At 41.4% G+C, this 15,639-nt stretch overlaps 1 protein-coding gene across 2 annotated transcripts in view; it reads left to right on the top strand.

The window, feature by feature from the left end:
• SMIM14 (small integral membrane protein 14) overlaps positions 1 to 8,556 on the top strand; it is a 58,626-nt gene extending 50,070 nt beyond the window's left edge. For both annotated transcript variants that reach the window (XM_061379702.1, XM_061379701.1), the window contains 2 exons: positions 4,651 to 4,799; positions 5,384 to 8,556. In XM_061379702.1, coding sequence (XP_061235686.1) covers positions 4,651 to 4,799; positions 5,384 to 5,416 — 182 coding nt within the window. In that variant the 3' untranslated portion in view covers positions 5,417 to 8,556. The remainder of the gene's footprint in view (positions 1 to 4,650; positions 4,800 to 5,383) is intronic.
• The last annotated feature ends 7,083 nt before the right edge of the window (positions 8,557 to 15,639 follow it).

The raw sequence follows: 15,639 nt of genomic DNA, 5'->3' as shown, positions 1-15,639 counted from the left end.
CCTGCGCTGGACTCTCTCCAGCAGGTCCCTGTCCTTCTTAAACTGAGGGGCCCAGAACTGGACACAATATTCCAGATGAGGTCTCACCAGGGCAGAGTAGAGGGGAAGGAGAACCTCTCTCGACCTACTAACCACCCCCCTTCTAATACACCCCAGGATGCCATTGGCCTTCTTGGCCACAAGGGCACAGTGTCGGCTCATGGTCACCCTGTCATCCACCAGGACCCCCAGGTCCCTCTCCCCTACACTGCTCTCTAACAGGTCGTTCCCCAGCCTATACTGGAACCTGGGGTTGTTCCTGCCCAGATGCAGGACTCTACACTTTCCCTTGTTATATTTCATCAAGTTATTCCCCGCCCAACCCTCCAGCCTGTCCAGGTCCCTCTGGATGGCAGCACAGCCTCCTGGCGTGTCGGCCACCCCTCCCAGCTTAGTGTCATCAGCAAACTTGCTGATAGTACACTCAATTCCTTCATCTAAATCATTGATGAATATATTAAATAATACTGGTTCCAGTACCAACCCTTGAGGCACTCCACTAGATACAGGCCTCCAACTAGACTCCGCCCCATAGACTACAACTCTCTGGCTTCTCTCCTTCAGCCAGTTCACAGTCCACCTCACTACCCGATCATCCAGACCACACTTCCTCAATTTAGCTGCGAGGATGCTGTGGGAGACTGTGTCAAATGCTTTGCTGAAGTCAAGGTAGACCACATCCACCGCTCTGCCATCATCCATCCACCGTGTTATTTCCTCATAAAAGGCTACGAGATTGGTCAAGCACGACTTCCCCTTGGTGAAGCCATGTTGACTGCCCCTCATAACCCTCTTATCCTTGATATGCCTTAAGATGGCACCAAGGATAAGGTGTTCCATCACTTTCCCAGGAATGGAGGTGAGGCTAACCGGTCTATAGTTACCCGGGTCCTCCTTCTTGCCCTTTTTGAAGACAGGAGTGACATTTGCTTTCCTCCAGTCCTCAGGCACCTCTCCCGTTTCCCAAGACTTGGTAAAGATGATGGAGAGCGGTCTAGCAATGACCTCAGCCAGTTCCCTCAACACCCGCGGGTGCATCCCATCTGGACCCATGGATTTATGTATGTCCAGATTGCTCAACTGGTCTCTAACCCATTCCTCATCGACTAAGGCAGACCGCTCCGTTGACCTATCTTCATCCGAGGTCTCAGCAGTACAGGGCTCTTCAGGACTGCCTCCGGCAGAGTAGACAGAGACGAAGAAGGCATTCAGTAACTCTGCCATCTCTGTATCTTCTGTCACCAGGGCACCCGTCCCGTTCATCAGCGGGCCTACATTGCCTCTGGTGTTAGTTTTACCTGCCATGTATTTGAAAAAGCTCTTTCTGCTGTCCTTGACCCCTCTCGCCAGCTTTAATTCCAAGGAGGCCTTAGTCATCCTAGCAGCTTTCCTACATCCTCTAGCAGCAGCCTTATATTCTTCCCAAGTGGCCAGCCCTTCCTTCCATGACCTGTAAACTCTCCTCTTCCACTTGAGCATACCCAGCAATTCCCTATTTAGCCACGCAGGTCTCCTGACCCTCTTCCTTGACTTCCTACGTGTCGGGATGCTCTGATCTTGAGCTCGGAAAAAGCAGTCCTTGAACGTCAACCAACTATCTTGGGCCCCTTTCCCTTCAAGCAGCCTAGCCCACGGGATTTCCCCTAGCAATTGCTTGAAGAGGCCAAAGTTTGCCCTGCTAAAGTCCAGGGTTGCGATTCTACTTGCTATTCTACTGACCCTACCACACAAGATCCTGAATTCCACCATCATTATCCCAACTTTTGTTTAACCACAGACCCTAAGTGCACTGGCCTTCAGCAAAAATTCCAGAAGGCAGTCCGACTAGTCCCTAACGAACGTTACATAAGAACAACTTCCAGCTGAGACTGAATCCAGACCTGACTCCATGATGAGATGATCCAAATGAGTTGGGACAACTGAAAAATCTGAACGATACGAGTGTCACCAGAGTTTTACCAGATGTTAAAGTTTTCATCTTGAATCGTAAAATAGAACAGCTCTTGTCTTTCTGGAATTCTTCAGTATAGCTTTGTATTAATTGATCATCTGTATCATTAATGAAGATGTTAGGTCTTTAGATACTATTGTGAATGGATCCATGGAAGTACCTCTTGTGGTTTAAGCCCAGCCAGTAACTCAGAACCATGCAGCCGCTGTCTCACTTCTCCCCTTTCCTCACCCCCATTCCCAGAGGGATGGGAAGGAGAATTGAAAGAATGTAACTCCCCACGGGTTGAGATAAGAGCAGTCCAGTAACTAAGGTATAACACAAACCACTACTGCTACCACCGATAATAATAATGATAAGGGAAATAACAAGGGAAGAGAATACAACCACTCGCCACCCACCGACCAATACCCAGCCCAACCCAAGCAGTGATCTAGCCCTTCCGGGTAACTACCCCCGGTTTATATAGTGGGCATGACGTGCTGTGGTATGGAATACCTCTTTGGTCAGTTTGGGTCAGGTGTTCTGTCTCTGCTTCCTCCCAGCTTCCCCTCCTCCCTGGCAGAGCATGAGATTCACAAAGTCCTTGGTCAGAGTAAACATTACTGAGCAACAACTAAAAACATCGGTGTTATCAGCACTGTTCCCAGGCTGAAAGTCAAAAACACAGCACTGCACCAGCCACTAGGAAGGAGAAAAATGACTGCTACTGCTGAACCCAGGACAGTATCCACCCCTTATTCTATACCTTTCACGTCATGCTCAGATCCACATTGGAGCTGCTGTGCTTGGAGCTCGAGTAGCTGCACTGTCTGTTGTAGTCGGAGTTTGAATAGCTGCTGAAGTTGTCACTGGGGCTGGTGTAGCTGCTGTGCTTGGAGCTGGAATAGGTGCGCTGTCTGTTGTAGTCAGAGTTTGAGTAGCTGCTGTACTTGTTGCAGGGGTTTGTGGGAACGTCTCCCTCATAGTCTGACCACCCAAGTAGGGGAAAAAAGATGTGTAATAGCTATACACTTCTATTACATACCTCCCAAGGTATAGAGGTGGTGACCACACTGGGAACGCAAGCCAGATAAGTTTCATCATCAATGATTCTATTGTCTTACAAGTCATTACCATAAAGTACAATGAAACAAGAACCTTAGCCCAAGGCCCCCAGCCAATAAACACTAACAGAGCAAATACTGGCTGTAAGTAAGGTACGACATGCTGAAACTGTGAGATCAAGAGCAACAACTTTGAGAGCCAGTAAATCAGCATTGTGACAAGTGAATACTAATCCAAAACAATAAATGGTTATCATAAATACGATTAGACACACTCTGGTCAGATCTGTCGTTATCTCAACCCTTTGTGCCCCATGTTGGGCACCAAAAAGAACTGTTGTGGTTTAAGCCCAGACATAACTCAGAACCACACAGGCACTCTCTCACTTCCCCTCCTTCCTCCCCCTGGCTCCCAGAGGGATGGGGAGGAGCATTGAAAGAATATAACTTCCTTTCCCTAGAAACCAAACAAATGCACAGCCCAAGTGGCTCCAAGTGGCTCAGGTTGATCATATTATTGAGAAACAGAAAATATACGTAAGGGGAAGAGAATACAACTGCTGACCAACTACCGACCCATACCCAGCACAACCTGATAGATACTATTGTCAATGGAGCCATGGAAGTAGCACAGATAATTAACTACACATTGGCTTACACTTCAGCTTACGTTAGTTACGGTTTGATTATTTGGAGTTATGCTTCAGAGGAGAAAAGTTGTTGTTTTCAGATCTGCAGGTGTTGGCAAGAGGTTCTGGATCCAAAAAGACCAACCAGCTATGTCCAGTCCGAGGGGGTCTTCTCATTTTTATTTCAATGTTTTGATGTCTCAGCCATTCTGCATGGAAATTAGGTGTAAAAGTTTTATGTTGTATTCCTTGGCTTCACTTTTTCACGTATCTCATCATCATTTTTTCCCCTCCTGACAGATAGGTTTTCTTTGATGCTATCAGAAATACCACATGACCTGGATAATCAGTCATGGAGATCTGGCATATTGACACTGTCACTTGTTCAAATAAACTCTCAAGAAACAACTTACCGTAGCCAACAAAATTACAACCATTAGCTTGCTCCCTTCTTGCTAGAATTAGTGTATTCTCTGTGTGGGGCCTGAAAATGGAGCCTAAACTTCCATCTCTTTAGTCTTATTCTCCGTTTCAAACAAATGAAAGATTTTGAGTTTTTTGCCTCAAACAGGCAAAAACCAAACATACAGATGGGGGTTTTCCAACATAAATATATTTTGCATCAGTTTTGATTTCTTAAAAATCAAGTTTGATTTCTTAAACACAAAATATGTGTTTAACATCTCCAGTTCATTAGGAGTGTGAACTAAGAAATATTAATGGTATTTCTGAGTATTCCAGGGAACTCTTATGAAATAGATTCTTTTTTCAAAGGGATAAGAAATGTGATAAAAACCTGATGTAATACTAACCAAGAATTACTTGTTTCAAAGCCAAAAGGAAGGACTAATCAGAAAACTCAGTTCAAAAATATTTCAGGGCTTTTTTGTGAACCATATGTGCAGTTTTGTTTTAATTTTTTTCATTCTGGGGACAGAACTCTGCTGTCACGCTGTGTTATAACTTGGGTTTTCTTTGTCTGTAGTGCCAGGACCAAATTCCTCCAGTGACAACGGCATCAGCTTTGCCATGATAATAATGGCCTGGGTGGTGATTGCACTTATCTTGTTCTTACTGAGACCTAGTAATCTGAGAGGACCCAACACAGCCGGAAAGCCAACCAGCCCACATAATGTAAGTACATCTCCAAATGCCCTGCACAGAGACTCTACAATAGCTTAACTGTATCTTGTTTTATTACAGACTATTTTAAAGTCAAGTTTTCCTTACTTTTTCCCCCTGGTGTATTTTCTTGGAACTCCATTAACAATGAAAATGAGTAAAACTAAAGTGAAAGTAGTAGAATCATGAAGGCCAAGTGAGGCCTGCCATGGGATGGAGCAGGTACGGGTGACAAAGTGTGGGTCATAATGTCCTCTGGACACTGGCTGTCTTGGTTGGAACTGCCTTCTACTTTCTTACGTACAGGGGGAAAATCACAACCTTCAGAGAAGTCAGTAAACAGAATTACAGCATGAGACTGGGAAGGTGATCTTTGTCCTAGGTGTGGGATCATGGAAAAATCCCTGTTGATGCAGGAAACAATTTTATTTTTTGATGATCATTTACTCACAATATCAAAAGACATATTGAAAGATCTTAAAGGAAAGTGTAATATAACTCTTCCAAGTTTTTTTATGGATAAAGTATTTTGGGTGAAGCACTGTTTCTAATCCTGTACATGTTTTCTTTCTTTCTTTTCCTCCTTCCTTCCCTAGGGACAAGAACCACCAGCCCCGCCAGTGGACTAGAGCATTCAATATTGGAAAAGTTCAGTAGCTAAAACCTTGCACGACCAAATGGACAAAGCGACCAGATTACTGCTAAACCCCATTCAATACTGTTTTCTTTTCTCATTTATATAGAGCAGAATTACCATTCAGCAGTTATCTTCATGAACTGCTTTTAGCAACTTCAATTTTAAGTTAATTTTTGCTTTGTATGTTATTACAATTCCTAGTAGATTGTAATTTGAATAATGGTAAGGCATTGCAGGGGTTTTTTGGTTGTTACTGTTACTGTGGACATTCCACTCAGTCTCTTTCTGTTACAATGATCTTAATTTCTTTGCAGTGATTTCTGACATGCATTGAAAGAAAAGAAAAGAAAATCCCTGTGCATCTATGATAATGGAAGGTTACTGACCTTTCTTCAGATTAACCCGTATTTTTTCTCCAGTATGCTTTTGAGAATTCTACTGTGGTTGCAACTATGAGATTAGTTATGTGGTGAAAAATTGAAATGATTTTATATTTGCCCTGGCTTCAGAGCAGCTTTTAGTCTGGTCTTTGGACCACTAACATAGTTTTCAGGGTTGTTGGCAGAAGCACGGGTTGTCCACTAGAATTATACTGTGTGTGTGTGTTTGTGTGTGTGTGTGTGCACACAGAAATGAATGTGATAATTGCCACTGTCAAAGCTTTGACACATATATTGGAAACTTTACAGAAAAGATTTTACCACCAAAAAATAAATTAATTTAATCTTGTTCATTAATAAATGATATATGTTATTCAATATGTTGTCAAAAAAAAAAATACAGATATTCCAAAAAGATATTTGTTTACTTATAGACTTTATGGAATAAAATTTAGTGAGAAGAACTTACTAGAATTTTCTGTGCTGATATAGTCTTTTAATAATAATTGGTATCTTAACAAGTTTTTAGCCATGATGTGAGGTATATTGGATAGAATGAAATAATACCAAGAGGTTACCAAGATTACCAACTTTTGGTATACAGCATATACTGGATATTCAGTTTTTTTCACCTGTATGTTATCAGCAATTCTTAACATTTCATCCTTATCTGCTGGTTGTACTTGTAGAATAACAAACTTGCAGGTGACTAGATATGGCATGTCTTTTCCCTATTTGTGTGTATGTGTGGGGTGTTTATGTGTGCGTATGTGTGGCTGTGCACATACCGGTGCACATATCCCATTGTGGCAAATGGGAATGACTTTTTTATGTACATTAACTTAAGAACATTTTAAAGATGTACAGAAAAGCAACACTGTATATTTTTCTTGATCAATTTGAAAAATTGATGAGAATAATTGTAAAGAACATTTTTATGTTACCAACATGAAGCTTCTTTCCATAAAGGTCAGTAGAACAGACATATGGGAATTCAAAGCCTTACCCTACAAACCTTTATTTCATGAGAACTTTAGTTACGGAGCTGAAGGGACTCACTGTTCAGATGCACAAAGGGTTGTATTAGTGGGCTCTAACAAAAATCTCACATCAGATCCCATGGTTGAAGAGGCGCAGGGTTTTCCTCCTCAGGGTAAATGGCAGGCAAGCCTCCTTGTAAAGGTACAGCGTTGACCTGAAGAAAGGCTTCTGTAATTTGACGGAACTGCCCTTTGAATTTCTGTGGAATAGCATGCTCCTGAGCACAGGGGCACGTGTAAAAAAAACAAAGTTAAACAAAGAAGATTGGGCAGATGCTCTCAGTGACATCAGTGCAGTGCCATGTACAGCAGTGGGGCTGCAGCAGAGACACTGAGAGAATTTGTCCTGTTATGTCTAATGGTGTACAGGCCACAGACACTGTGTAAAGATGTCACTGGGACAAGCAGTCTGACTGTGCTTGCTTTTTGCCTTCTGTGTGTGTTTATGTTTGGGATACTGTTTGGAACGGAACAAGTAATACAGCGTCATTTTATTGACCCAACAAGGAAATATATATAATCTCCTACATTGACCTTTTCTCCAAGGATTTTTGGCCAGAATTCTTCAGTATCAGAAGCATAAAACAGGCTTCCAGTTGATTAAAAAGCCAACTGAAACAGGCTTTATTTCAGACAGTGTCATTCCTCATCCTGTTGGAAGTTGGTGAGATTCATGGCAGATCAGTCTCACTTTACTGAACTGTGTATGTATTTATAAAACTCACCATGTACACCTGGCAGTAACAGTCTTGATAACTGAACTTTTTGTTCAGAGCAGTGTTGTGTTTTACATCTAAATGAACTGTCTTTGCTTGAAATTCCTCAAAGTAATTGTCCCAGTGATTTTATAGATATATGCTTTCCTCGTGTAAATTGCTATTTTAAATTTTCTATGTCAGAGAAAAAACATTGGAAATATTTTGTTGTAAAATGTTTTACTAAAGAGCCAGGCCACTATCCCACGTCAAAATGAATGCCTTTTAAATTCAGATACTCTCCCCAAGGTATAAGCTTCAAATCACCACTCTTAATTAAAACAAAAGTAACTAATTGTAGGACTGTATTTTGCCACTCTTATTCGTGTTAAATAGTGCCTTACTCATCAAGCAGTTGCACTGAAGTTTGTGGGACTACTTTGAGATAATGTACTAGTAGCAGTTTTAATAAGGGTGGCAGAAATCTGGCCTTTAGTGATGTAGTTTGCAATTAAATAATTGTATCATGGTTACAGATGTTAATGGTAAATTCCGAGAAGTGTGGAAGAGATTAGTGGTATATGAAGCTTCAGGATATGATTAATTCTGTAATGAGGGTTTTAAGTTCGGTTAGTAAGAGATGCAAGTTGTAGCAACTTGGGAAACATGGAGGGAAGTTTACAATTATACCTTAGCTTAGAACTCTGTTAAAACAATAGTATTTTTAGAGTCTGCTTAACACAATTATTATACTCTGAAATGAGAAATCGTATGTATCCATGTATTGTCTGCAGATGACTTAGCCTTGTAATGCTCATGATTGAAAAAGGAAGAGTGATGATGTGATGTACCTAATGTAAATCGGTGGTTTAAAATGTCTGAATTATGCCAAACAAAAAATCATCTGTGCCATTTGCGTTTTCCTAGTAATCTTTTACTGAGTACTTGGATTGGGATAAAGGGCTTGTACTATGCACTTTTTATTGACTTAACAAAATAAATAGCAATCATTAGTAACCTTTTGTCTTTGTCTCTAAGTCTTTGTGTAAGATGCTGCTTCCTCACTGTTCCGACTCTTCCTTCAGCAGCAGAGCATGAAATGCTGAGCACTGCCCCAGCAGCAGCTCAGACCACACATTAGGGATTCCTGTGTTAATCCAAGGAAAAGGAGGAAAGCACAAGGGAAACTTTAGAGTTTAAAAGAATATACACCTGTTTAAAGATAGCAGTAATAAATACGAGAGAATCAGAAACAAAATCTGAATTTATTTTTAGTAATAATAATAAAGCATAATAACAAATGCTTTAGGTGTATGAGTCAACTTAGAAACTGTATTATCTTAATCAGACTGTGAATGTCTGCTCATCAAGATTTACCCTTTTACTCAAATATTAACCCCTAAAACTAAAGCTAAACTTTACTTACAAGCACACTTGTTAAAACGTTTGTCAAGAACACACATGCCTATTCTGAAAAGTGATGCAGAAAGGAAATTACCACAAGTCCAAATTAACTATATTGAATAGATCTGCACGAGGCCTAGCAGTTGAAGATCACCCAATCAGGTAGGTAGTGATTACTGTGCCCCAAAACCTGGGAAAAAAAGTATTTTATCTAAGATGTTTGGGAAAAATATATCAAATCATTGCAGCAAAACATTCCATGAACATTAAGCGGCTTCCGTGTGGAAATGGACAGCTTGAATTCTTTTCTCCTGTTACCCTTACTTGTTCAGTACCAGCCACCAGCCTACGGTGCAATTCACTGCAAAGAGGTGGGCCTTGGAGTGGGGAAAGAGGTGGGATGAACCACATCCTCCCTTGTACAACAGCATAACTTACTGGCTTCCAGGGATTTACACTCATCAACATCAACTGAAAATTTGTCTCTTCTCATACAAGAAAGGCAACTGACCCCATGTTACTTGATCTTGTATCAAAATTATTGCCAACTCCCATAGCAGGCACTTTGAAGTTAAATATAATAACTAGAAGAATCTGGCTTCTGCATTACCTTTTTAATATCCATAGATAAGAGTGTTGGTGAAAGGCCTTGTCTGAAACAAACCCATCTCAGTACATGACAATAAATATTAATTCACCATATACATACAGCTTTTAAAAAGTTTCACTTTTCTTGTTTGCATGGAAAGTGATATTATAAATATTTTACACCATGGTAATTGAAAATACAGCAATAATTTCTAATCAAAGGTCACAAGTAACAAGCTTGAAAATAAAAAGTTTTGCATTTATGTGTTTTGTTACTATGTCCTCTAGGCTATAAATGATGAAACAAGAATAATTTCTGTGACTATGTAGTTTTCAGACCTACACCTGTTTAAAAATTATTGAAGATTATTCATTTCTTCTGGTTCGAATAATACCCTTAAAATGGAAGAGAAGCTATTAGAGCCGAGAAAACACGTTTCCTAAGATGACCAACAAAATTTCTCACAATTGTACCACATTTGGAAGGTCACAGCCATTGCTTCAGTATAAAAAACAAACCTCAGAAAAGGTGTAGGAAGTCAGTTTGGAGCAGAACTTGTAGATGAAATAAATGATAATATGATTAGCAGGAAAATGATCCATAGAAGCCCTCACAAGACTGGACACTACATCAAGCACTGCACGGAACACATCAAAATCTGCTTTGTTGTTGTGGTGAGGGTGAGTAAAATCTGATTCCTTCAGCTCTCCTAGTGATTTTCCACAGCCTTGTTTTCCATCCTCAGTTTTATATGGGTGAAATTGAAAATCCAAATAATAATTTTCCCCCTGCATCAATATTAGCTTGCTATTTGAATCACAAGTCTATCTTGTTTGACACCCCTTCCTGCTCTACGCTTCTGTTGGGTTTCAGTATGTAGGGGGGAAGAGATTACGCCAAATTTGCTTTATCTATACTGTAACAGTGGATCAAATCCTCACCTTATTTTATGTGAGCAACTGTGAAGGCAATGCGACAGCTCAGCTGTGTAAAACCCTTCAAAGAAGTCATGCTGCAAGGCGATTTCTCTCCAGTGGAGCTGTGATAAAAAGCAGTGGCTTATCTGGCTGTTCGTCCTTCCATTCCATTGAGTTTTAGCATTTAAGGCTTCCTTATTGTTTTATTGAAATAGCTGTTACGCCTGAAATGGCTCTCCTGTTAGGAGATTTAGTATGCTCTTTGTTCAGAAAAGCAATGCTGTTGCCCACAGCACTGCTTCTGAAGGAACAGCTTTGATGTCTGGTGTAATGTGTGTGGTTTCCAGAACATCAGAAGAGGAGGCAAAAAATAAAAAGGTATTTACTAAACAATAGATAAGGCTGTCAAATGTAATCATGCCTGGGGGGGAGTGTGAATAATTTCTGTGTATTCTGAGAGATTTAAATAATCTAATCAGAGGAAGGTCATATACCAGAAAACAAAACACTGATGTTCAGGAACTGAAAGAATGGACAGTCTCCTCAGAGTTTGAGGGTGGCCTTCCTCTGATTTTTAAACATTGTTTTAATCCTGTGTGGCTTTTGTTTTTTATTTATATTGCAGTATTGTCCACAAGTTCAGCTTGAAATTACTGCCCAGATGTTCTGGGCCCTATACAAACAAGGCACATTGACCCTGAGCAGAAACCACTGTGACTAGGGCAAATTTAGCTAATAATTGCAGTTTGGGGTGCTGGTTGTCAGTTAACAAAATATTGTATCAGATTAATCACAAGCTGTTTGGGCAATCTGTCAGATCAAACAGCAAAGTCAAGAGTTCTGGTGAGCTGGAGATGTGGAGGTTAAGTAGGAACATACCAGGTGGAAAATGCCTCTTGTAACAACTTGTAATGTTGGCTCTGCGCAGTTAACTGTTATGGTTGGCTCTGAGCTCAGCCACTTGGCTTCCTGTGTCCAAGCCTGGTGCACAACCTGCTTTTTGCAGCTGTTGGAGCCTTTTCCAGAGGAACACGCATGCCCAGTCCCACATGTCCCTGTGTACTCTCTTTAGCTGGGTCTCCTTCCTTCCTCTTAGCACTGTAAAAAAAAACCAAACAAAGCATGGATTCAAATACTGATCTAACTGGTCTGTGGGCAAGTCTTCTGGGCGCTTCTCTGCCTCAGCCTGGGCCTGCTGCCAAGTAGCTCAAATTTCCCTGTTACACATGGGGTTGCCTCTTGGTTGTGCTGTGTCAAATGTTAAAGAAGGGCTTAACAACAGTGGTTGCTGAATCTATGTGAGATGTCAGTGTCACGAACTGATTACACAAATATGGCCGCCTTTAGTTAATGATCAGCTAAATCTGGTGGGGGATTAGTATGATGTTAAACACTCCCTAGACACGATACAAAACTTTTTTCATATCCGGTGTTCTTGCTGGCTTCTCCTCTCATCTCCAAAATCAGGCTGCCAGCCAGGAGATTACACAACCATGCACTCACTTGCTCTTTCTTTTCTTCGCTCACATTCCCCTCATCCCCCAAATCCTTCATAAATCATGATTTCTCTCTTGCATAATAGAACAGCTTGCACGCAGGAGGTGAGGAGTGCCCCCTCCACCCACCTGTGGCACTCAGATTGCCCTTTGCTCTGTGGTTTCTGGAAAGTCAGAGATGTGGCCTTGAGCCCACTCCTCTATTTGCCAGAGAGGAGAACACAGGATCCAATCTCACACTGGTACATGCTCTAGGCCTTTGAGACATGATATTAAAAAGACATTACCACTTTCCTTGGCCAAGCTTTTTGAATGAAGCAGCCTTAAATGTTTTGACTGCATGCTACTTGATCCTGCGGGTGTTAGCCCTTGCCTGAGCACACACTAAAGGCCAGGTCAATGACAGCATATAGCAAAGGAATTGCTCTTTTTCAGGATCAGATCAAATTTAGATAGGAGACAGTCAACGGAACTGCTCATATTAGACCTCAGTACCTTTAGGTACCTAAGGAAATGTATTGTCAAAATAACACTCCTTTTGGAGTCTGTCCCCTAACACTAGCTTATTGACTAGCTTATCGCCTCTGTCCTATGCGTATCTGTAGCCAAAAATTTACAAATATCTCTAAAATGCCTATTCTCCTTAAGCAGGTCTGTACACATTATGATAATCACCTTTCTTGGACATGGATTCTTCCATGAATTACAGTTCAGGCTATTTAATACGAGGGTCTGGAAAGATGATCTCCTAGTAGGATGCATAGTTAAGCAGCAGTCTAGCGAGTATAGGTTACTTACAGTTAAGTCATTACGCAAATTACAATCTTTAAAATGTAAAAATCCAGATGAACGGAGCAGTGACTCATCAGTCAGCCCTACCAGCAGCTCTCACAACTTTCATTCCAAAATAACACATATTGGAACTCACCTGAGAATAAATGAACACTGACGTGAACCCTCTGTGGAGAGGAGAAAAGACTTCTGACACAGCCTGCAATACACAAGACTTGGAGAGTGGCAATCCTTCATCAGTACTGTTCTTCAGCTGAATGGACACCCTGCTAAGATACCTTTCAGCAACCTGGTTAAGGGGGTATTTAGTAAAAATCTTGCATAAATACACAATAAGATCACAAATTATAAAGCCAAACTGGATTATTATGGACATTTCCTTTGACATCCATAGGATTTGCATAAATTATTTAAATTTTGTGCTAGAAAATATGTTAGAAAATCTTTCCAGAGATGGACCATCTCTAAATCATTTCAGTGGTTACTTACCTGCACTTTGAGAAAACAGCTCTCTTGAATCTGAAATTGTCAAGCTTCTGTTTTTATATGTTATGTTTTGCTAATGTGAAGGATTATTGATTTTCTGTTCTTGCAAGAAATGAGCATTCAAAAACTTCATTTTACTCACCCGATATTTAGGCATTGCTTCCCAGAAAGGAATTTATAGCCTCAAGTTAGTGGGGGCTTCCTTCCACAGTGGGAAGGAAAGGCTCTCTCCCAGTGAGGTCCAGGCTACCTGATATGCTGGAAGAGGGATCCATCTGACCTAGTGAACAAGCAATGCTAAAGAAAAGCATTCACCTGAAATCCCATTCCTCTTGTTACTGAAGTTACTGATCCTGCACTGCAAAAGGATGAACAGCCTACACTGAGCCTTCAGAAAATGGAGAAGAACTCTCACTTTTATTTATAAATGTGGCCAGCAGTGGACTGGCTTCATCTGCTTTGTAGCAGCCCAGGGCTGTGATTCCCAAGCAGCGTGCTTTAGGGTGTTCAATACCATGCCCTGAGGCCTTACGTAGGCTCTATAGCATCTGCAAGGTGGTGTAAAAATTCTACATACTGGGAAACGATGGGTCTGCCTGAATGGGAAAATAAATAAACTCCCGCCCAGTAATTCTGATTTTATTCTGAAATGAGAGGGGAGACCCAAGCTCCCTGCCTTTCTCACTGCAGCACCTTTGAGCTGTGCATTTTTCACCTGGCAGCACTGCCCTCGCAACCAGGGTGTAGGCTATTACTGAAAGAAGCCCTCGTCATTCTTTCTGGGGAAGTTGCGCCATTCTGCAGGATGGAATTCGAGATCCACTTCCTAGGCAGGAAGTGTGATATTGCATTCTACCAGTGAAGGCCCTGTGCTAAGAGAAAAGAGGCTGGGGTGCGTTCCCACCTCCAAGGGTTCTTCAGGTATTTGTTAACAGCTCTCAAATCACAGATTGCAGCTCAGACCTTTCTCCTCCCAGGAAAGGGCCATGATTACCACACCCCAAAACTATTCCCTTTCAGGCTCCTTGGCAAGCTAGCATAGTTGCAGGTGGAGAATTAGATCTCCATGTTTCCTTATAACCCACTAGCTGCAGCACTCTCGACACACACAGAGAATCATAGAATAGTTAGGGTTGAAAAGGACCTGAAGATCATCTAGTTCCAAACCCCCTGCCATGGGCAGGGACACCTCACACTAAAATATATGCCTGAAGTCTCCGAGCCAAGGAAGACTCTGAAGCTGCAGCCCTCATTCTTAGAAAGGCACCAACTAGGAGATATTGGTGCACTCCAATGAACTACCAACTACCCACACAACCAGCAATATGCAAAGGGAACTCCCCCTCACAAACATGCCTTTGCACACAGCCACCACCATTTGCTTTAGAAAATCCACTCCTTGTTTGTCAAGCACACACACCATTATCAACACCCTTAGGGGACCACATAAAGCATCTGAGGTGGATTTGGCCTTACCAAGATAGGAACAGGCACGTACAGAGGGACTGGAAGAAGTTCTCAGGAGTACATGTGTATGCATTTATGGCTACTGAGTCCTAAGGAGATAGACGGGGGTTTGAGGATGATGGCATATCATGATGATGGCCATCAAGACTGACTTGGTAGTGACAGCTCACCGAGCTTCCATCTGCTTTGCCTAGGCTTCCCTGGAAAAAAATGATGCGCTCAAAACTGAGACATCTGTGCAAATTAACAGTGAAACAAGGAGCTACTTGTTTTTACTTCAGGATAAACACAGTGAACCCTGCACCTTGGCCAGGCAGCTCTTTGGCTAACCACACTAACTGCTGGGATCCTGCACTGGGACTGCAAACCTCAGTAGGCTCTTTCAGTAGAAACACATATATTTTACAGTACCATTTCTAAAGGACCAGTGAGTTACACTATGTACTCACTTAAACAGGCACAGATTAGGGAACGGTCAGATCCTCTGGAGTAAAATGATAACAAAGAAAATATAAAACAGAAATAATGACTCATTTTTCATATATATATAAATATATATGTATGTACACTTTCACATCTATGGACAAAAATGCCCTGCCAGAACAAGGCAATACTTTATTCACATTATTGACAAGGACATACATATATTACTCACCTAATTTGGCAACATTTAACATTTCTACTCAACACAGAAATTCTAGTCTGTTTAAAGCATAAATGACTACAGTATTGCAGATGCTGCAAAACCCCCTCCAGCTTCTAGATGATGCACTGTAAGTGAACCTGAATCCACTGGGAAAGACAAGATGGCAGATTTTTCACAATCTTTCTGCTCCTGAAGTCAACTGAAGTAGACCAATAACATAGAACATTGATAGCAAAGACAACAGTCGTATCTCAGAACTTTAACACAATTAGGCAAGAGATCCTGGGCAGTGGCCAGATCAGA

The sequence above is a fragment of the Neopsephotus bourkii genome, unplaced genomic scaffold (genome assembly GCF_033783945.1).
Source record: "Neopsephotus bourkii isolate Nb327-2 ecotype Australia unplaced genomic scaffold, CSIRO-AGI_Nbou_v1 NB_1780, whole genome shotgun sequence".
NCBI lineage: Eukaryota > Metazoa > Chordata > Aves > Psittaciformes > Psittacidae > Neopsephotus > Neopsephotus bourkii.
The sequence above is the reverse complement of the archived record's forward strand: the minus strand, read 5'-3'. Positions and strand labels throughout refer to the sequence as shown.